Source organism: Grammomys surdaster, unplaced genomic scaffold (genome assembly GCF_004785775.1).
Source record: "Grammomys surdaster isolate TR1022 unplaced genomic scaffold, NIH_TR_1.0 125669, whole genome shotgun sequence".
Lineage (NCBI taxonomy): Eukaryota > Metazoa > Chordata > Mammalia > Rodentia > Muridae > Grammomys > Grammomys surdaster.
Genome location: NW_021620506.1, coordinates 613,515 through 634,999, shown reverse-complemented (window position 1 = coordinate 634,999; position 21,485 = coordinate 613,515). Strand labels below are relative to the sequence as shown.

The window sequence follows — 21,485 nt, the reverse complement described above, 5'->3', positions numbered from 1 at the left end:
GCTGGGGATCCAAACTCAAGTCTTCACACTTCTACAGCAAGTGATTTACCTCGTAAGCCATCTCCTTATCCACCCAGATGTTATTAAACGGAGATACTATGTTTTATGTTGGAATTATGACTTTGGTTCTATTTTCACCCTTTATTTGGAAAACAGGGCAACATTAAGTTTTAGATTTTTAAATGAATTAACATGGTAATAAAAAGTATGGCCTGAATTTGGAGAATAAGTGGTTTTCCAGTTTGGGGATAGGAGGTGCAAGATCATCTCCAAAGGAGAAGAGAACACATACTCAGTGAGCCACCAAAGGGTTTGGCTTCCACTCACTGAGGGCAAGCAGTGCAGTCCAGGCCAACCATCCATGATCTTTGTCACAGCAAATCAGAGTCTCCAATTGTTCAAAGTAATTGTAGATACAAGAGAGAAAGCAACTCCAGACTGACTTATTAATTGATCTGGATGACTATGAAGTGTCCCCCACTCCTGAGGTGGCAAAAATCTTCAGAGTGACTGTTGGAGCAGGGAACCTTTCATGTGCTCCCAGTTGTTATACAGTGCATAGAGACTGGTGAGTGTCAGTCCTGCGAGGCCACCGCGTGCTATTCCTCGAAGACCACCTGGGCAGAGAAGGAGAGCAAATGAAACAACCTTCTACATCACATGACCTAGCATTAAAGGTAGAAAAATTGCTGCAAAATACAGATTTAAAAACTCCTCTTTTAAATAATCTACCCTAAGCAAGAGGAAAGTTTTAAACTATTATTAAACTCAGGAGGTAATTTCCCCAATCACATAATACACATTTTTGTAGTTTTAAGTTGGGTAACTTCTTAGCACTTGTCATGACTTGTACCTAAGATCCTTAAGACTGATGAGGTGGCTAGTCCCAGTCTGACTTGTAACCATAGCAATTCTGGTTAAAATATTGTTAATGTTCAAACAGAGCAGTCATTTCATGTTTGTTGAAGGGTTCAGAATGGCACTAGCACTGTCAGTGGATTTAAGGCTGTAAACGAAGTGAACATTTTATGTGGAAACAGTATTATCAGCATTCGGACTCTGGACAGATCCTTCAAATATTTGAGGACTCCAGTGGTGATAAACGTGATCAAGCTTTGAGTCAGTACTGAGGGGAAAGCAGCACTCCCTCCCAACCCCTCCCCAAACTGAGACATCTCACACAATTAAAACACTGAGCATTAACAGACTAGTTGAGAAAGAGTTCAGGATTAGACTTTGAGCTATTTGTACACTAAACAAGTTTTTGTGAGGAAAAAAGATTATCAATAAGCATTTAATCTAAACTGTTGTTTGAAAGTAAGCCCCAAGTTAAGAGGAAGTGACACAAGTTTCTTAAAATAGGAAATGGCCCAATAATTTATGATTATAATTGCTTACTTATTACATAGTAGAGAAAGAAAAACTCCACTAGAATGGGGTTTCCCAAAGAAACTTAAGGGGCTGAGGCATTGTCTTGCAGCTTCACAAATAGGCACCACAAATTTCAGAGAACTTACAGAGGTGTCTGAATCACATTTCAAAAATACCAAGGTAAGGGCCCAGGGAGATGGCTCAGTAGGGATAATAGGTACCAGCCCTGGGTTTGGTTTTCTGAGCCCACAGGAGAACTGACTCCTACAAACTGATCTCTGACCTCCACAAGTGCCTTGAAGCAAGAGCGAGAGAGTAATTGAGTTAGAGAGGAAAAAAGAGAAAGGTGGGCTGAGCCTGTAGCAAAGAAGCTGTTTTATTGGAGCCTCTGAGTTTGATGTCAGTCATCTCTGTATAATTTCAGTAACAGTGTTCTATTATTACAGCAGAACTAAGCCATTTCTGCAATAAGTGTCTTAACTAGATGGCTTCAGCTGATACAGGGCTACTCCCCTCCAGAATCTCTGTCTGTGGACTACTTAAGTTCTTAGGCTTCCACTATGAAATGCCATAATTAAATGTGTGGAAGAGGAGTCAAAAGCATAAGACAAAACTTCACAAAAATCAAATTAAATGGGAGACTGCAAAGATGGCTTATCGGTTAAGAGCACTAGCTCTTTTAGAAGACTGGGTCGAATTTCCGGCCTGGTGGTGGCTCACAAACTTCTCAGGCACACACATGATACATAAACTCACATGCAGGTATACATATAAATAAAATGTACATCTATACACATGAGTAATAAAATAAATGGGAAGTATTTCTAAGTTCCTATCTCTGCCATCCTGCTGTATTTGGACTGTAACACTGAACGTGAACTTAAACCATTCAGTGTGGTTTGTAAACTATAAAATTTGGAAAATATACTTATCTTGTGAACTAATACAGTTAGTTTAATATGGATGAATCCTGTGCCACTCACTATTAGATCAAGAAAATGCTGGAGAGCTGGACATGAACTTTAAAACATTCATAAATGGAAACAACACACACATGGAATAATAAAGGCATCTACAAGATAGAACTCGGTTATTGGACCTATACTTTGGATGTAATGAAGGTTCTTTCAATCAGGTACCCAAAATACAATCCTCTAAACCCTACTTGGGGTCAAGACAAAACAAAGGACAAGGTGCCCTTGACACAGCAGAGAAATGACAGAGGGCAGGTAATGGAAAGGAACTACTTTATTCACCAAACATTTAATTTTGTTCAAATTGTCCCTCAACTACATCTCCAAGGCCTTCCAGGCCCAAAAGGCTGTCTGTTCACTTAGTGCTCGGGTGCAGCCACATGGATTGCCAGCCACTGGTCTTGAAAGAACTGCAAATCATTTCTGCCAAACCGACCTTGTACTTGAACATGGTTTCTGTTTGCTCTTGTGCAAGAAATTCCTTACTATTTCTCAAATTTCAAATAACAATCTACCCTGGGAATGTTCTCTAGCTATGTTTTAGGGATTATAAAACGTCAATGGGGGACCTGTAAGACCTGCTGGTATGAACCACACACCCGATCCTAGCTTAAGAGCAGTCCTTAAACACATCACCAAATTCTAAATTCTTTCCCCGCCTTTGTTGAGACACTGGAAACTCACTATGTAGGCCAGTATAGCCTCCAACTGCCAGCCTATGCCTTCCAAGTGCTGGGGTTAAAGTCATACACCACCATACTCGCTCCAAGTTCTAATTTTTATTTTTTTAAATTGTGAATTGTTTTTCCTGCATATGTGTATGAAGGTGTTGGATCTCCTAAAGCTGGAGTTACAGTGAAGTTGCCTGTATGTGCTAGGAATTGAACCTGTGTCCCCTGGAAGGCCTGAGCCACTTCTCCAGCCTCCAAGGTCTAATTTTTAATTTTTGAATTAATTTTAGGTTTTACCAACTAGCTTCAAAAAACCAAAACCAACCAACCAACCAAAAAACAAAAACAAAAAAACAACAAAACAATAAAAAACCAAGGGCTTCCTGATTTAAAATCTCTTAAAATTGAGCAACTGTCTATATAAGAATAGGAAGTTGGTCAGCAAATACACTTGCTTAACAACAAAGTGAATAAAGTCAATGTTCAATCTCCATGAATTAAAATATCAGGTTTGTGTTTCAGCTTTTCTTCTATCTTGTCATTTATGTAATTCTTCCAAAGGAACAGGATAAGGGCTGCATTCTCCAAACATGGGAAAACAAGAGTCAGAACATTAAGTGCCTTGTTTCGGGACACAGACACTGGTCAACAGCAGAGCTAAGTCATTAATATATCAATTTAGAACAGAGAATAGCAACTTTTCCTTTAAAAGAGCCAGACAGTAAATATTTTAGACTCTGAAGGTCAAAGGCCATTATATAGGTACTTTCACAACCAGTTAAAATTAATTATTTTTAAAAAGATGAAACAGCTGCTTGTAGTGCTACTGTTCCTGCTTTAGAGGAACAAAATTCATTTACATTGATTTTCAGGCTTAGGGAAGTTGTTCTGTTTATAACTGTTTTAAAAACTGTGGTAAAGGAGGCTGGGGTGTAGTTCAGCTGGCAAAGTGTTAAGCCTCGCAGTAGCATCAACAAAGCCATGGTTCTATACTCAGTACAACATGTAACTTGTACATGCCTGTAATCCCAGAATTCTAGTACTTGAGAAGATCAGCAGTTTAAGGTCATCCTTGGCCACACAGAAATTTCGGTCCAGCCTGGTCTACAGGAGATCTCACCTTCACTTCCCTCCCACCAAAAAACTGTGCAGTGGTTTAGGGTGTTGCTCAGTGGCAGAGTCCATGTATACCAGTACTGAAAAAGTAAAACTATAGAACATATACATAATATATATCTCATTGATAATGTTTGAATGTTTTTTAAATAAAAAGTAAATTACTTTAAATTGTGTGTTTGCTCATGTGCATCCTTGGTACAGAATCCTAGCCTGTATAGGTTCCCTCAAAGGCTAGAAGGGTTGGATCGCCCTGGACCTAGAATTACAGGCAGCTGTCAGACACTTACTGTAGGTGCCAGGAATAGAACCTGGGTCCTTTGCAATAGTGTTCTTAACTACTGAGCCAGTTCTCTAGCTAGCCCTATCTTGTGTTATTTCCAACAATATTCACATCTTATAGTCATTCAAACACATATCAGGGCCAGCAAGATATCTCAGCTGGTAGAGGGGCTTGCCTCCAAGCCTGACAACTAGAGGACAATTCTCAGTACTCAAATAGTAGAAAGAGAAAACCAATTTCCTGAAGTCATTTTCTGACTGCCAGGTGCTCAGCCATGAACACAGATGTGCAGACACACAAGAGAAAATAAATGCACAAACCAAAACCTCAATGGTTGGGTCAAAACTGGGTAAAAAGCAACAGATTCTACTAGGACACAGAAAGAAATATTTACTGAGCAATATGTTCTGCAATAAGTAACATCTTACTATAACTCCTTTCATTAACATGTATCATAACCTTTAATTAAAAAGTGTATTTACTTATTGTATTTGTGCATGTAGGTGTGCATGTGCTGTGGAGGTCAAAGGGGCAACTTGTAGGAGTTGTTTTTCTTCTTCACCATGTATGTCCCAGATTCAATCTCAGGCACTGGGCTCAGCAGCAAGTGCCTTTACCCACTGAGCCATGTTGCGGCCTTGCATCATAATCTTTAAAGTGTCTCCAGATTTGGTAGATGAATTCACTATTAATGCACTTTTGTTTTAAACAGCTTAATTAACAATATATGTTCTATATTTATGCCTCTGAAAGGTATCTTTGTTTGTATGATTGCTTTATGTGCATTATACATTATTTTGGGTTCTAGTATTCATCCATTCCAAATAGCAGTTGTACTTTATTGTAGACTTAAGATAAAGCTTCAAAAGAATTATAAGATCCACATTTTCCTGAGACATGTAAGAATAAGAACAGCTTTCTATATTGAAAATGGACTGTTCTTATACAAATACACAAACAGAACCTCTAGGGGGCCTGGGGATGTAGCTCAGCTGGTAAATAGATGCCTGGAGCGTTTGAAGCCTTGAGTTCAATCCCCAGCAGCCCATAAACTGGGTACAGAAATAGCACATGCCTCTATTCCATACATATAAGCCCAGCATTACACCAATGCCTGGGATCTCCAGTGCTGGGGTTAAATACACGAACCACTATACTAGGCTTTAAATACTTAAAAACAGGAGCTAGTTCCTGTTTGCTGGTAACCTTAAACCTAAAAATGTACCAAACTTGCTTCTTTACGACAAAAAAATTCTATGTCAAGTGACAAGGATTGCCAATTGTGAAACCGAGCAACTGTAATTGTGGAACAGTTGGTAATAATATACTGAGCCAACACTGCAATATTAATTCACACTGAAGTCACTCCCAACAAAAGCAGACAAGGTCCTTTTCTAATTTCTGATTTAAAGCAAAAAACAAGAGGACAGGCTGACCACAGAAATAAACTTTTTGTGACAGAACAAAATATAACTTCAACTTTTAGATTCAAGGATTTGGAAAAGAGTTCAGACACATTTAGTGTAGCGTGTAAACTATTATGGAGCTCCTAGAGTAGAAGAAGAAACTCAGGCTGAGCATGGAAGCACAGCAAATAAACCTAGAACCTGGGAGGCAGAGGCTCGAGGATCAGCAACTTAAAAGTCTTTAGATACAGAGCCAGTTGGGGACTAGCCGTGGCTACATGGTACCCTGTTTCAAAAGAAAAAAGACGAAGGGAATTTCACTATTTTAATTCAGTCAATGTTTCCCAAAGGATGTGAGCTAGAGTCCATGTAAAAGCATTCTATTACGATTACGTTTTACCAGCATAAGAACAGCTCCAGTTTTGATATCAACAAGCAAGCATCTCAGAGTAGGCTAATCAACATGTATTTGGGAAATAAGGTTCAAGAAGTCAAGAGGGTGATCCCGTTTTCTCTCCTAATGCCTTCTATTATTCTACCTTTCCACAAACAATGTCAGTTTACAAAAATTAAAGTTAGTGAAATTATAAAAAGTATAAAAAGTTAGCATTTCCGGTTGGAGAGATGGCTCAGTGGTTAAGAGCACCAGTTGTACTTCCAGAGGTCCAGAGATCAATTCCCAGCAACCACATGGTGTCCCACAACCATCTGTAATGGGATCTGATGTCCTCTTCTGGTGTGTCTGAAGAGAGCAATGGTGTACTTATATACATAAGAAATGGATTACAGTTGGTGTCACAAGCCCAGCTTAAAGTTAGGTAAAATTTCATGTATCAGTATCATATGTAATAGGTAAAAGGGTAATTGTTGAAATGTTGGAAATGTTTCAAAAAGTAACTGAAGGCACATCCTGTAGGAAAGGGGAGAAGGGTTCAGGGAAATTACAATAACAATAAATATCAGAAGTTTCTTAATCTTACAACCAACTAGGGAAAACCAAAATGAGACCAAGACACTATTTTTGGCAGTCAGGAAGGGGTTATGGAGATTCCTCACAAGTTTGAAGACAGCCTGATACATGAGTGAGATCTTGTTTCAAAACTAAATTAAACCAGTAACAAAAAAAACTATCTTTCATCAGTTGGCATTCAATGTAGGGCTGGAGACATGGCTCAGTGATTAAGAACACTCTAGCGCCTCCAGAGGACTGAGTTAGACTTCAGGCAGCCCACAACCACCTGTAACTGCAGTTTGGGGATTTCACACTTCTGTCCTCCATGTACACATACTCACATGCAGATACTAACACGTTTATACATAGTTAAAAATAATAAAAAATAAAACTAAAAAATAGGGCAGATTATACTTCAAACTGATAACGCTACAGAGTCTTAGAAGGTTATTTTGGCGATAGTTATTGTTATTTTTAATATGCAAATTTATACTTAAGTAATTTGGCTTTCAGTAATTTATCCTGCAGCATAGAATCTTATGCGCTACAGAGTTTAAGGGAGGTCTCAAGAAAGCCGTATATAAACAAGACTAACAGATGAGAATTTGTAAAAAAAAATACTTGGAAAGAACATTCTAAGCCAAGTGAACATCAAAAATAAAAACCCTTTGTACCGAGGGATCAAATCATGTAGAGAGTGAGCTTAACGAGAAGGCTGGGGACAAACTGGACTTCTGAGTAAGTCTTATCTTCTAAATGATAGTCCCATTTAATTATAAGCTTAAATGAGCCTATTAAAATTTCCAGAACTATATGTCCATTTATTTCCAAAGCAGTCTACGTCAGATATTAAATTAAGATTTATAAAACCTGAAAGGATTCTCATCAGCTCCAGTATGGCGAGCATGGTTCTGGCAGGCCTTGCCTTTCTCTCCTATTCCCTCTGTCTTGCTAAAAACCATTAGATTCCATTCCTAAAGCTAGCCACCAAGGTCCAGCTACCAAAATATTGAAGTTCAGAAATCAGAAGGCACCTTTGGTTCACCTAATTAACATGCCAATTAAAATCAAACATCTCATTCTAACATAGGGTTTCCCCTTTTACCTGTAAAAACCGCCATTTGCCTATGGGCAATGTCTGTCTCCTCTCTATCTAGAGGCAGTCCTTTGTCCTCTTGGGACAAATACCCATCCTCCCTCTATTCTTCCCTTCCTCTTCTGTCTTTGTCTCTTATTCTCTGCCCTATGTTCCTCTGAAGCAAATAAATCTCTTTGTTCAGAGAACTTGGTTATGAGTGTCCTGAGCCAATACTTTCCCTTTCTAAAGCTTTCTCAAGAACAACATTATACTACACCTCTCATTCTGCTATATAAAAAGTGTCTACAGAAACATTGCCCAAATGACTAAGAATCATTGGGAGACATAAAATGAAACAAAATATCACTTTACTAAAGGAATGTGGTACTATGGGAGTAAAAACCAGCTGACATGTTTTACTGAGTTTTGTCTTGCCTTGAAGAGACTGCACACACACAGGGAATAGATGGGTAGTGCTGAGGAAGCTAGAACAGCAAATTATTACGTCTCTCAAAGACACACTGTGTAAGAAGAAAAAAAAAAAAAAAGACACACTGTGATGCTTAATTTTTACTGACAACTTGACTGAAGAGGCATTGCTATCTTATAATAGCATTCCAGAGGACTAACTAAGGGGGGGGGGGGGAAATCTATCCTGAAGGTAGGTAGCACCATCTCACAGGCTGAGAACAGGACAAAAGAAAAGGGCAAAAGGAGAGAGCCAGTCGCGTGCCATTCATCTGTGTTTCTTGGCAAGCTCTAACATAAATTGCCCTGCTCCTACAGGCCTTACCTGGTACTCAGGAACATTAAGTCCAAACAAATCCCTCCCTTCCTGAATTTGTTTCTGTCAAGACTTTTTGGTTAAAAAAGTCTTAGCCAAAGCCAACTAATACTAATATGTTACAAATGGGATTTCTATTTGGTTTTTGACAGTGTCTCTACCAGGCCATCTTGGTCTCAAATTTCCTACACAGCTAAAATGGACCATCAACTTTTGATTGTGCCAGGAGAGGGATTGGATCCTCTAGGACTAGAGTTAGAGCTGGTTGTGAATCACTTTATAGGTGCTGACAATCAAATCTAGGTCCTCTGGAAGAATAGCCAATCTCTCCAGCCCAATTCTAGTAATTCTTTGTTGAAGTATCTTTAGATGACTTTTAACCTAAGTTTGAACTTCTCACTGCAGCTTCCTATGTTTCCAATCTAAGGCTCTCTTCCAGACTTGTGTCCCACATCTTTCTCATGGTATCATATGATATACTTGAAGTTCAGTCAATTGTTCAGGCCTAGCTCAACTATTACCCTGCCCTTTTCTAGAGTTCCCTAATTTCTCCATTCTAGAGGAAATGTTGTTATGGGGAAAAAAGGAGAGGAAAAAAAAAAAAAGACTTTTGGGTCGGATTAGGACTTGCTTAGCCTAGGTCACCAAAGAAAGGCATAGCAGGTAAAGACAGCTTATTTTGCCTTGTTTATGAAAAAAAAAAAAAAAAGCCCTCTGATTTTATTCCCTTCAGGTTTGTATATGAGAGGACTTACAAACAAGATACTTCATCATCTTTCTGATAGAACAACAGATTCACAAATGATGGTATAAACACAACAGACGCCGTGTTTATACCTTTAAGTAGGGGGAGATTCTGAAGCATGACATAACATGTCATGGGCTGTAAGAAATGTTTGATGAAACAGAATATAAGTCACAAAAGGACAAATACTATCTTGTTCCATGTATATGAGATAGCAAATGCAGAGTATGAGACTGCCAGGAGTTGGTGTCAAGAAAACAGTGAAATCCTTAATAAGGTTAGAGTTAGACTGCGCTCTGTGTGTGCATGCACTTGTGTACATTTTCTCCTCTGAATATTATATACTACAGGTAAAACCATTTCATTTGTCAACTCAGTATCACTTACCTGTACATTTATACAACATTCCTGTCATGGTTCCAGCTGCTACTGTGTTGAGGTCATCTTCTGCACCCCGTGTTTTCTCAATGATAACACCGAAAGCACTATAGAGCAAAGCTGAAGAAGAAAGAGACCAGTGATGAAAGTTAGAACAGTAATTGTTTTAGGTAAGCACACACAAAGACAGATAGAACCATCCCTGGAGCACTGCTTTAACAGGAAAATTCTGGCAACAAATAAAGTGTCCACCAAGAACATTTTCATCGCTGCAGAGATCCAGAAAGGGGTTTTCCATAATACAGAATACCGCAGTTGCATACAAGGTAGGAAGATGCCAGGCCATGGTGGCACATGCCTTTATTCCTAGCACTAGGGAGACAGAGGTAGGTGGATCTCTAAGTTCAAGGTCAGCCTGGTCTACAGAGTGAGTTCTAGGAGAGCCAAAACAAAAAGATAAAACAAACCAAAAATCTAGGAAACCCTTCATTTACTGATACATAAAACTAGGTACATGTGCATACAACTGACTGGTTATACACAGAAGGGGTTGTGAAGATGCAGAAGAAATGCTATTACTAGAAAATATTGCTGCCGAGTCTAAGAAAATTATCTCAAATTTTACTTATGTTACCTAAACTTTTTTTTTAAAAGTACCCATAAATGTCTATTATAGAAAAACACTATAGCCAACATTGACACAGATCTTTAATCTTAGCACTTGTGAGGCAGAGGACGGCCGCTCTCTGTAAGTTAGGGACCAGCCTAGTCTGTATGGCAAGATCCAGTCCATCCAGGTACGTGCTTACCTACATAGAAAGGTTCTGTCACCTTCTCCCCCAACCAACCTGCTCTCCCACAATATCAATAAAAGAATGAGGCCTGACTTTTACATGTTATAAAATCCTTTAGTTGTACAGAACCTTTAGCCAAGCCCTTACATATACTTCACCTATAGCTATCAGGCACAATATGCATTATACTGCTTTCTTACCATTTTTCAAAAAAATCACAGCTACCTGGGTAGTGCACACCTTTAAGCCCAGTACTCTAAAGGAAGAGGCAGGTGGATTTTGGTGAGTGGGAGACCAGTGTGGTCAACGTAACAAGTTCCAGCCAAAACTAAAGGGAGACTCTGGCTCAAAAACACCAAAACTAACTATAGCTATATTTGTCTTTCTGACATTCCATCAAGCTCAGCCTTGCCCTTTGTCTGTTGCGGAACTTCTATACTTTTATGAAAACAATGACACAGATAACATTGTGACCAGCAACATCATATTATAATGGGAAACATGGTAACCACTGGAGTGATCATCTATTGCTTCCTGCCTAGGACTATAGGGCTTTCTGGAATGCAGGATTTCCTGGGCTAAAAATAAGTAAGTTGTAGTGTAGGCACAGGCTGCTGAGTTTTCTAGGTATATAACCAATTACAAAAGAACAGAGATGCCGGGCGGTGGTGGCGCACGCCTTTAATCCCAGCACTTGGGAGGCAGAGGCAGGCGGATTTCTGAGTTTGAGGCCAGCCTGGTCTACACAGAGAGTGAGTTCCAGGACAGCCAGGGCTACACAGAGAAACCGTGTCTCAAAAAACCAAAAAACCAAAAAACCAAAAAAACGGAGAAACAGAACTTGTGTGTAGGGGGTTGTTTCAGGGTTGTAGACATAAGCAGACCATCAAAGCCATCATTTGTCAAAATATAAAATGTGATTTTAGCTTTCTGGTGTGAAAATGTACTCACTGTTCCCAAATTTCATAGTGAGGTACAATAGTGGCCTTTTGTCTTTTTTAAGTTTGTCCCTTACTCAATCTGCTATAAGCAGAAAGAGTACCATTAAGTTCAGCTTGTCTAAAAATTACGAAAATCTTAGATGCACTACGAATAGATTATAAATGACTAGCCATCAAAAGAACAAAGTATTCATGAACAGTATGATGAAAGCACTGGGCTCTGACTAAGTACCATTAAATCACCCCTGTCTATGACTGTGAATGCTTTCCCTATCTACAAAAGAGTTACAGCAACCCTGGCATTTAGGTCCTGGAAATCTACAGATGAACTCACTAATCAACAGGCCATTAGGAAATCAAAGCGTAAGGGCCGACCCAGTCTGTCACGTCTCACTACAGGACTCTGAACCTTTCTTAACATGTGGAGTCCCATGACTTTGACATCATTTAGTTTAAAACAGGATTTTACTTGGCATACTGTTTAGATAAGTAAGAGCATTTACGAGTATTTTCACAGATGATAGCTACAATACTGCTTGAGTGGATTTAAATGTTGTTTAGAATAGAACCAGAATCTTGGTTGAACAAACTGCACATTCTTTCTTTATATGGATGAGTTACTAGCTGGGGGTGTGGCCCAGTGGAGGACAGTTTACCTAGCATGCCTGGAGCCCTGGGTTTGCTTCCTAGTGCACACCTGTAATTTCAGATGTGGAAGATGGGACCAGGAAAATCAGAATTCCAAGCTTCTCCTCAACTATACAACAAAAGTTTGAAGTGAAATTGGGCTATATGAAGCACTGTCTTAAAACAAAAAGATTAATCGAACAAGATTTATACTTACCCAGGGAACCTAGAGTATTAGCCCAAAGTGCCCCTTGCCTAGTCACCATATTCAAAATCCTACCAGGGAAGAAAAAAAAAAAAAGTATTTAGGATCACAGTTTCTCTAGTAATCTTATAAGCCATAATAGTACCTATTTAAAACACATAGGCCCAAGCCTCAATGTATTTGTAAATTCAAGATTTAATAAATATGATTGTTACTTTATATAAGTGAGATTTATGATAAAAATTTCCAACACTGTAGGCAATTTCTAAAGTCCTTTAGTAAAGACACAAAATTATTTAGGACAGATTAAATACAAAGGCTTCAAACAGCAGTGTGAAATATATTTACAAACTGACCTGTGTTAAAACAATGTCACTGTAATTGTGACAGAGTGGTTGACATTCTTTGGGAAAGGGAGTACATTTCAGGACACTAAGTAGGACCAATGGAAAGGACAGGGTGTTAGAATGCAAAGCAGAACTTAAGAGAAAGGAAGAGCTGCCTTACTAGATAGATCACATGGAGAAAGCACTGTCTGCTCCCATACCAGAACCAAGCAGTCAAAGCGAATGCTTAGCACACTCTCAAGGAAGCAAAGTTCCGTCTTACACCAGAGTCACAGCCTACCAGAACGGTGACACAGCAACCAGGTGAAGACCACACATTACTCTCCCAGCAGTGTAACACCATCACAGGAATGTGTCTGGGATGGCTGACTACTACTGGATAACAAAGTAAGAACTCAGTAAAGCTCTCTGGGGACAGTCTAGCAGCATATTTCCATTTGTGAGCCTTTACTTCTCATTTTTATCACCTGCCACCTGCTCACAACTCTGCAATGCAGAAAGTAGATAAAGTTTACTCAAGATCACAAAATATTGGGCTGGAGAGATGGCTCAGTGGTTAAGAGCACTGACTTTTCTTCCAAAGGTCCTGAGTTCAATTCCCAGCAACCACATGGTAGCTCACAACCATCTATAATAGGATCCGATGCCCTCTTTGGGTGTGTCTGAAGACAGCTGCAATACACTAATATAAATAAAATAAATAAATCTTAAAAAAAAATCACAAATATTAAATGATTAAACTATGATTATAAAGCTATATACAATATGCTTTGCTATAAATTCTATCCTTTTTCCAATTATTAAATGCTGCTTTCCAATATAGTAAGACGAGAAAGATTATGTTGCTGTTTTCAAAAATGAAGTATGTAGAATTTTGTTAAGAGACTTTCTACTTCTAAATTCATTATTAATATTGGTTGGGGATTTGTTTCAAAATGATACAAAGGAAGAAACTGGGTGACTGGCCAAGGCTGATGGTTGTTATAGAAGAGTTAGGGTTCACAGGTATTTATTACAGTATTTTGGCTTCTCATACTACAATATTTGAATTGTCAATAAAGAAGTGCACTCAGTAACATGAACAGAAAAAACAAGCCTTTCCGGTTTCCTAAGGCCAATTCCAGCATGTCTGCTGCCACCTTCTGGCAGAACAATATCTTCACAATTCAGAGATTAAGAATGCTAAGTATCAGAGTCTGGGCAGATGCTCACTGGTTAAGCGGGACAGCTCCTGAGAAAGGATACCTTAGGCTGACCTTTGGCCTTTATTCACACCCACCTATGTGGACACCTGCACACATGCATGTACACACACAATAATGATCTTGGGAGTTGTAGAAATTCTACTTACGAGTTTCTGTCCCTCCCCATTTAATTGAAGCATGTCAAAAAGAAGCTAATCTAGCTTTTATCACCAAGTTTTTGAGTCCTATGGGCCCAAGAACAATCAAAAGTCCCTATTAGTAACTCAACAATTTAGAAAGAATGCCATATAAATTTGGAGAACAGGACACATGTAAATCAAGAAATCAGTTGGGGTAGTACCAGTTGAAAGAGGACATTAATTCAAAATCCACTCTTCTGCAAAAGAGAAGACACAGTAACTTGGTTCCTTATGCTTTGAAACCAAAACCATATATTAAAAAAAGAGAGATGATGTTAATTATTTAAACATTTTATTATCAGATGGTGATTAGCAAAGCAGTGGCTACTAATATGCAAGCATCTAGACTTACTGTACATTTCTTGGTTTGGACCAGGCCATGCTCTGGGTTTCCTTCAATCCTAAACGAAGACCGTTCATTGCCCCGAATGCAGCCCCTGGTGGCGAATCATATCAACTCATTAAAAAAAAAAAAAAGCTTTATATTAAAAGTAATTCTGGTTGCTTTTTTATGTAATAAAAAGATACAAGTTTTAAAAATGGAAACAATATCCTAGTAATTTTTCACTTTAAGCACCATGAATGACTTGGATTTAAGGACATTAAAAATAAAAATACTGGGGCTGGAGAGATGGCTCAGCAGTTAGCAGCACTGACTGCTCACGCATTCAATTCCCCCAACCACATGGTGGCTCACAACCATCTGTAATGGGATCTGATGTCCTCTTCTGGTGGGTCAGAAGACAGCGACAGTGTACTAAAAAGCAAACCAAAAAACCCAACCAACCAACCAAAAAACCAAAACTACCTACCTGTCATGCAACATCCTCCAATGGTAAAGAAAGCTAGTTCAAATCTGCCTCGGGTTTTATTAGCTCCAGTTGGCAAAATAAATTCATCAGTATCCTAAGGGTCAAAAAGAAAAACCAAGATGAGTGTTCCCTGAAGACTTAGATAGCTATAAATTTCTTCCTACTTTTCTCTTTTAGTTATGAGGCAATGTCTCATTATGTAGTCTAGGCTGGCCTGGAACTCTCACAATTATCCTGCCTCAGTTTCCCAAGTGCTTGGATTACAGGTCAACTTTTCAAAGTAGTTTTGAAATAAGTAAACAATCAAATTAATACAAACTCATATCACATTCAAGCAAAAGTAAAACTGTCTGCAATAACAGCTAGCATATAAATTAAAACTGATGTGATAACTTCTTGGTTGTCAACTGGTCTACATTTCAAGTGGGAAGTGCTACTTTTAATCTGGATCTTTAGAAGTGGATGGACTTACCTTTATTCTGAGCCATACCTTCTGGTGGCAGCCTGTATAAAGGACATGGAAGAAGGAAGCTTGCTCTGCCTAATAAGTCCATTCCTTCATTGGCATTAGAGCCTTCTTCCATATTCTGGCATATACTGAAGATCAGCTGAGTTGTACTTTCTGCTAGGATTAAAGGCATGTGCCACTACTGCCCGGCGACATACAGAATTCTTTGGAGGGATTTCCATCTATCCTTTCATAGCATACATCTGACAAGGTCGTATAGAATCTACTTTAAGGATAAGCTTTAAGCTACAGTGCCAGTATCTAGAAACAATGACTCTAAAGGAAGAAATACTTAAAAATTGTAAGATGTACTAGTTGACTATCAGTCTGGAAGCAAATAAAGAACAGTTTAGGTCATACAAGTATAAATTATCTCCTTAGTAACTTCTCTGTCCTACAAACAGGACCTCAAGTAGCTGTGAACTTGCAGCTGGGAATGACCTTGAGTTCAACTGTCTTGCTTCCACTTCCAAGGCCACAGATTACAGGTGTACACCAACAACAGGGCCCATCAGTTTGTTTTCAGTTCTGGAGAATGTAAGGCTTTGCAAGCATACCAGGTCTTCCAATTACTAAGTACAAACTACACAGGGGTATATATTTCTTTTATTAACTTTAGACAACTGTAGAACTAAATGCACACACAAATTCAGAATGCATCCCACCCCTTTAAAATGATCACTTTAAAAGAGATAGGTTTCCCCTTAGATTTATTTATTTTATGTATATGAGTATTTTGTCTGCATGTATGTAATGAAGTATACGCATGTCTGGTGTTCGAGGACATCAGAAGATAGTATTGTATCCCCTGAAACTGGAGTTAAGAATGATTGAAAGACACCATGTGGGTGCTGGTAACAGAACCTAAGTCCACTGCAACAGCAGTTAGTTCTCTAACTGCTGAGCCATCTCTACAGTCCCTATACAAATAATTTTTTAAAACTCAACAGTTTGGCCGGGCAGTGGTGGCGCACGCCTTTAATCCCAGCACTTGGGAGGCAGAGGCAGGCGGATTTCTGAGTTTGAGGTCAGCCTGGTCTACAGAGTGAGTTCCAGGACAGCCAGGGCTATACAGAGAAACCCTGTCTCGAAAAACAAACAAACAACAACAAACAACCCAAACAAACAAACTCCAGTTTCTAGCAAGCAAATGGTGAAAACCAATATACTTTTATGAAGAATAACTATATTTCTGCCAAGCTTCTTATAGCTTCTCATATATTTCCATGCTCAGTCCCACCTCAAGGTGAATGTAAGAGTGACTAGAAAGTAACTAGTAAGAGAAACTACACATCATATCAAGAGGAGTACTATTTAAGATGTCTACAATGTTCAAGATACATTTGTATCTAAGAGTCAAACTGCCAGGTCATAACTGCTTTTCATATTGTTAGAAAATGCCAAGCCTTTCCAAAGCAGTTCTAGCTTTTTTCTCTTTTCTGAGAGAGGGCAATTCTCAAGAATCTAAAGCTCAGGCAAAAGTAGTGGCACACACCTTTGATTGCAGCATTTGGAGGCAGAAGCAGAAGGATCTCTGTGAGTTCAAGGCCAGCTTGATCTACAAGGGGCAGGGAGGGGGAAGAAACCTAACCCTCCTCCCGAAAAGAAATCTCAGATCATCATTCTCAAAACTACTATGTAGCCAAGGCTCTTTCTGCCTCCACTTTCTGAGTGCTGGGATTACAAGTGTACCACCACGCCTGGTTTAGCACCTGTATCACTTGACATTCCCACTAGCTTGCTGGCTAGCTTCTCAATCTTCTTTATGTTGGTATATGTGAAGTGACATATTATCTATGAGTATATTTAATTAATGTGATTAGACATTTGTATGGCTTCATGAAGACATATCTATTCCGATCCACTGCACTTTTATAACTGATTTTCTTCTCTTAAATGTAAAAATTTCAAGTCATCTATCAGATATTTTAGATATATTTTCTCAGCTTTCAGGCTGTCCTGTCGATTTCTTCTCTTTTGTTTTTTGTTCTGTCTCTTTTTAAGACAGGGTATCTCTACATAGCCCTGGCTGTTCTAGAACTCAACAGACATACACCTGCCTCTGCCTATTACATGCTGAGATTAAAAGGCATGTACCACTATGCCCAGGCCTCTTGTCTCTCTCTTGATATTGTCTTAAGTACATACTGAAATAACTAAAATTTGACTAAATTCAACTGTCAATTTTTCTCTTTATTACTTGCACTTTTAGTGGCATATCAAAGACACATGTTTAAATTTAGTTACAACCACTGGTATCTATGATTCATTCTAAAGGGCTCACAATGTTACCTGCTGATCTGAGTTAACACTGCATATGGTGTGAAGTTGAGGTCCAACTTAACTCTTTTGCTTATTCATTCTAGTTGTCCAACAGCATTTCAGAAAATTTGAACATGAGCTGTCCTCATTGCCTTGGCACCCTCACCGAGAAACTGACTGCAACTGAAGTGAGGGTTTACTTCTAGTCTCAGTTCTATTGCACTGACCCACACATGTCTTAGTAACTCCATATCAGTAAAAGGCTTTAGGTTGATAAATCATCTCATTCATTTATTTTCACAAGTATCAGGTCTATGGTTTTGCACTAACATATGGATTTTGGGATCTAATTACCAATTTCAACCCCCCCTCCCAATACCCTTAGGATTTTGATAGGTATTGCACTGAATCTGTAGGTCAGGTTGGAAACTGTTGCCAGTTTATCAATGCTAAATTTTCCAAGATGATGGAATGTCTTTCCATTACTTAATTCTTTTTTGTTTTTTTGAGACGGGGGTATTTATATGTAGCTCTGGAATGTTTTTAGGCTAATTGCAATAAAACTATTTCCCTAATTTTATTTTAAGAGTGCTCACTGCTACTGTACAGAAATAACATTGATTTATGTCTACAGAGCTTACATTCTACAACTCTGCTAAATTCATTTATTAATTTTAAAAGGTTTGCTTGCTTTTCTTCAAATTTTTGTAGTTAAGCTTCTTTTTTTTTGTCCCCCCATCCCCACCCCAGAGGATTTCTCTGAACAGCCCTGGCTGTCCTGAAACCCGATCTGTAAACATGAGCTGGTCATCACCTCAGATACCCACTCACCTCTGCCTCCCCAGTGCTAGGAATAAGAGTGTGCGCCATCACTGAGCAACTCCCTCCCCAACTCCCCCAAGACAGGGTCATATTTATGTAACCTCAAACTCAGAGCTCTGCCTGCCTCCCAAGTACTGGACTTAAAGGTATGCATCTCCAAACCTGAGCAAAATCCACTTCATTTATTTTTATTTTTAGTTATGCTGCCTAGACAATTCTGAGAGGTAAAGAGAATGAAAATGTCTATATTGCTCTTGATCTTGAGGAATCATGACTCAGTCTCTTATTGTTAAGTATGACATTAGCTGTGGATTATTCTGTGGATGGCACTTAATAGGTTGAAGAAGTTATGGTGGTGCATGCCTTTAATCCCAGCACTGAGGAGGCAGAGGCAGGTGGATGTCTGTGAGTTCAAGGCCAGCCTGGTCTACAGAGAGAGTCTAGGACAGCCAGGTCTAGTTAGAGAGCAATATGTTTAGTTCCTCTAGGAGTATTTCACAGTTCAAGTTAGTTCTAAGCACTTGAACCTTGTGATAGAGTAAGGCACCAAACTAGTAAGCTTTATCTTACCTGAACAAGATAGCGTGGATCCACATTTAAATAAGGAGACAGGGGATTCATACCAGTCACTAGAGAGAAAACAGAATGTCACATAGCAACAAAATCCACCCAAGTATTCATACAGGACTGACTCAGCTAACTGTTACACATTGTGAAACTCAATGAATGTGAATTTTCTTTAGGAACTAGGCCTTGCTCCAATGCCCTACATTTTTGTAAGATATTGGCACTAATATCAAATCATGAAACTCCTAGACAATTAGCTTAGGTTAGTTATTACTGTTTTGGTTTATGTTTACTTTTTTTTACATGTATACATTTACTTGAGTTTGTGTGTGTGCTAGTGTGCATGTGGAGGTCCCACTAGAGATCCTTCCATCTACCAGTTTGGCTCTAGGGATTCAACACAGGACACCAGGTTTGGCAGAAAGTGCCCATATCCACTTCTACACACACACACAGCAGTTTCTTTAACTAGCATGACAACCAAGTATAATCAGTCTCTCTCAGGGAAAATAGTGGTTGGGCTAGGTTTTGAATTGTAGAAAAATCTATCAAAGTAGTTTGTCCATATCACATTTCTAACAATTCTGCTAACAGAATCTCTTTATTATGGCAAGAAGAATTCTTGTTTTTACCCAGGGATGAAACTTAAAAGAAAAGACAATACAATCTTTCAGGTTAACTTTAAATCTACCAACTTTGAAAACAAAACAAAATAACCTAGCAAGAAAAAAATTAATCTTCATAGATTTTATATCGACTATTTGGGTCCTTCTGTATCTTGGCTGATTGTTCACAAACGTACGCACTAAGCATGACTCATTCATCAATTCTTAGTCCTGTTATTTCAGATTTCCAATTGCTACACCTAGCATCCCATCTCATATCAACTGTTTCTTTCTTACTTTCTCTTACCTCTTCAACTCACTTTCTCTGTAGAAATTAGGAAATCAGCCCCAATGGCTTCCATCAACAATTAGATCAAATCCAATCTCTTTTCTCTTGCTCATAAAAGCTTGTATTTGTTGCTGTTTCCTGCCTCTCTGCTCTTATAATCAACCTTGTATCAATTCACTTCCCTGCATATCTAAAGACAAATTGACCCAATGGCTGTTCAAGAAACACGTCAAGGTTGTTCTGTCTCTCAAACATTTGTTGCTAAATTTAGGTCACAGCTCAAACGTCAACTCCCAAGCTGCTTTCCCTGATCTGTCCTCAAATAGCCTTCATCTCCCATCATCACCACCACCATCATCCAAAGGCCCTATTTTATTTCCATCGTGACATCTAGCACTAACTGCGGTGTCCTTATGGTACTCTCCTCTGTAGCATGTGTACACTAAAAAAGCAGTACTTTGTCACATTAAGTAGTGCCCTTCATTTTATGCAACTGAGAAATCCTAAGATAAACATAAACTGTGTTCTGGACTCAATTCTGACAGCAGACATTAGGATCATCAATGGGCTTTCTGTATGTTCTTAAGTACAAAGGTTTTAGAGAAATACTGTGAGGCTTAGCAAGAAGAAACACTCACTTTAGTAAGGGCTATTCACCATCAACTCCCAAGTTCTACTTATCCAGCTGAACAGCCATAATTACGAAACATTAAAAGCCTGAAATATATATTTAGGTGATTGAGAAGGGCCAACAGGCAGGGTATTCATGCCTCTGCATCTTTGAATTTGCTTATTTCGCTTTCAAAATTTATTTGGCTTTTTTTCTTGTTTATAAATGTCTTAGAAGTTTCGCTTGCTTCCCAGCTCCTTCTGATTTCCTGAATTGTCTCGAATTAAATAAAAAGAACGGAAGATGTTTTCGCCTAACCGATTTAGAAATATTTAAAAGCCGCATGAAAAAAAAATAACTGCGGGCTTGTTATTTGGAATGTTTATTTCTAGAACAAGGGTCTCCTAACAGTGCCGAACATACAAAAAAGCGTGTGACGAGAAAAGGAACGAGGTGCTAAAGGAGGACATTTTGTGTTTCCTCTCGAAACTAGGTCAATAAAAGAGCTTCCCGGGGATTTACGATCCCCCAAATTCGTTCAGTCTTGAAACCCGATTACTGGCAGTGAACCTTGTAAACGCGAGCAGAAAAAGAGACAGGGGACGCTACACGTTTCTAGTTATCCCAGAAAGCAGTCAGAAAGGGGCGCAAGCGAGGCCCGATACTCACGCGGGACGCCGGCCAAATCAGCGTTCGAGTAACCCGCTCCTCCGGCTCCGAAGAAGCCAGCTAAACCGCTGGTAGATTTGTTGCTACTTCCTGCGCCACCCTCCATGAGGTCGCAGCAAACGGCGGTGGGCTTCCCACCACCACCTCAGGCCGGGGTCGTGTGCTCGGCCGTGGCCCCGACAGCAACAGCGGGAAGACCCGCGTTGCTACTGCCACCTTCACACGCTGACCTTCCGGGCGCCGGCTCCCGTTAAGCACCGCACTTCCGCTTTGCGGCCCTGTGCG

The 21,485-nt window shown here is 39.2% G+C and overlaps 1 protein-coding gene and 1 non-coding gene across 2 annotated transcripts; both read right to left on the bottom strand.

Annotated features, from left to right (window-relative positions):
* Positions 1-101: 101 nt before the first annotated feature.
* On the bottom strand, positions 102-21,447 carry LOC114638899 (mitochondrial import inner membrane translocase subunit Tim23). The gene is made up of 7 exons (XM_028787480.1): positions 21,201-21,447; positions 19,031-19,089; positions 14,869-14,962; positions 14,409-14,493; positions 12,338-12,396; positions 9,768-9,878; positions 102-617 (listed from the first exon to the last, which is right to left on the bottom strand). The coding sequence occupies exons 1-7, from the start codon at positions 21,304-21,306 to the stop codon at positions 502-504; spliced, it is 630 nt and encodes a 209-aa protein (XP_028643313.1). The 5' UTR covers positions 21,307-21,447; the 3' UTR covers positions 102-501.
* LOC114638953 lies at positions 12,856-13,052 on the bottom strand. Its single transcript, XR_003713943.1, has one exon. It is a non-coding gene; the product is annotated as a small nucleolar RNA SNORA74 (small nucleolar RNA).
* Positions 21,448-21,485: the final 38 nt, after the last annotated feature.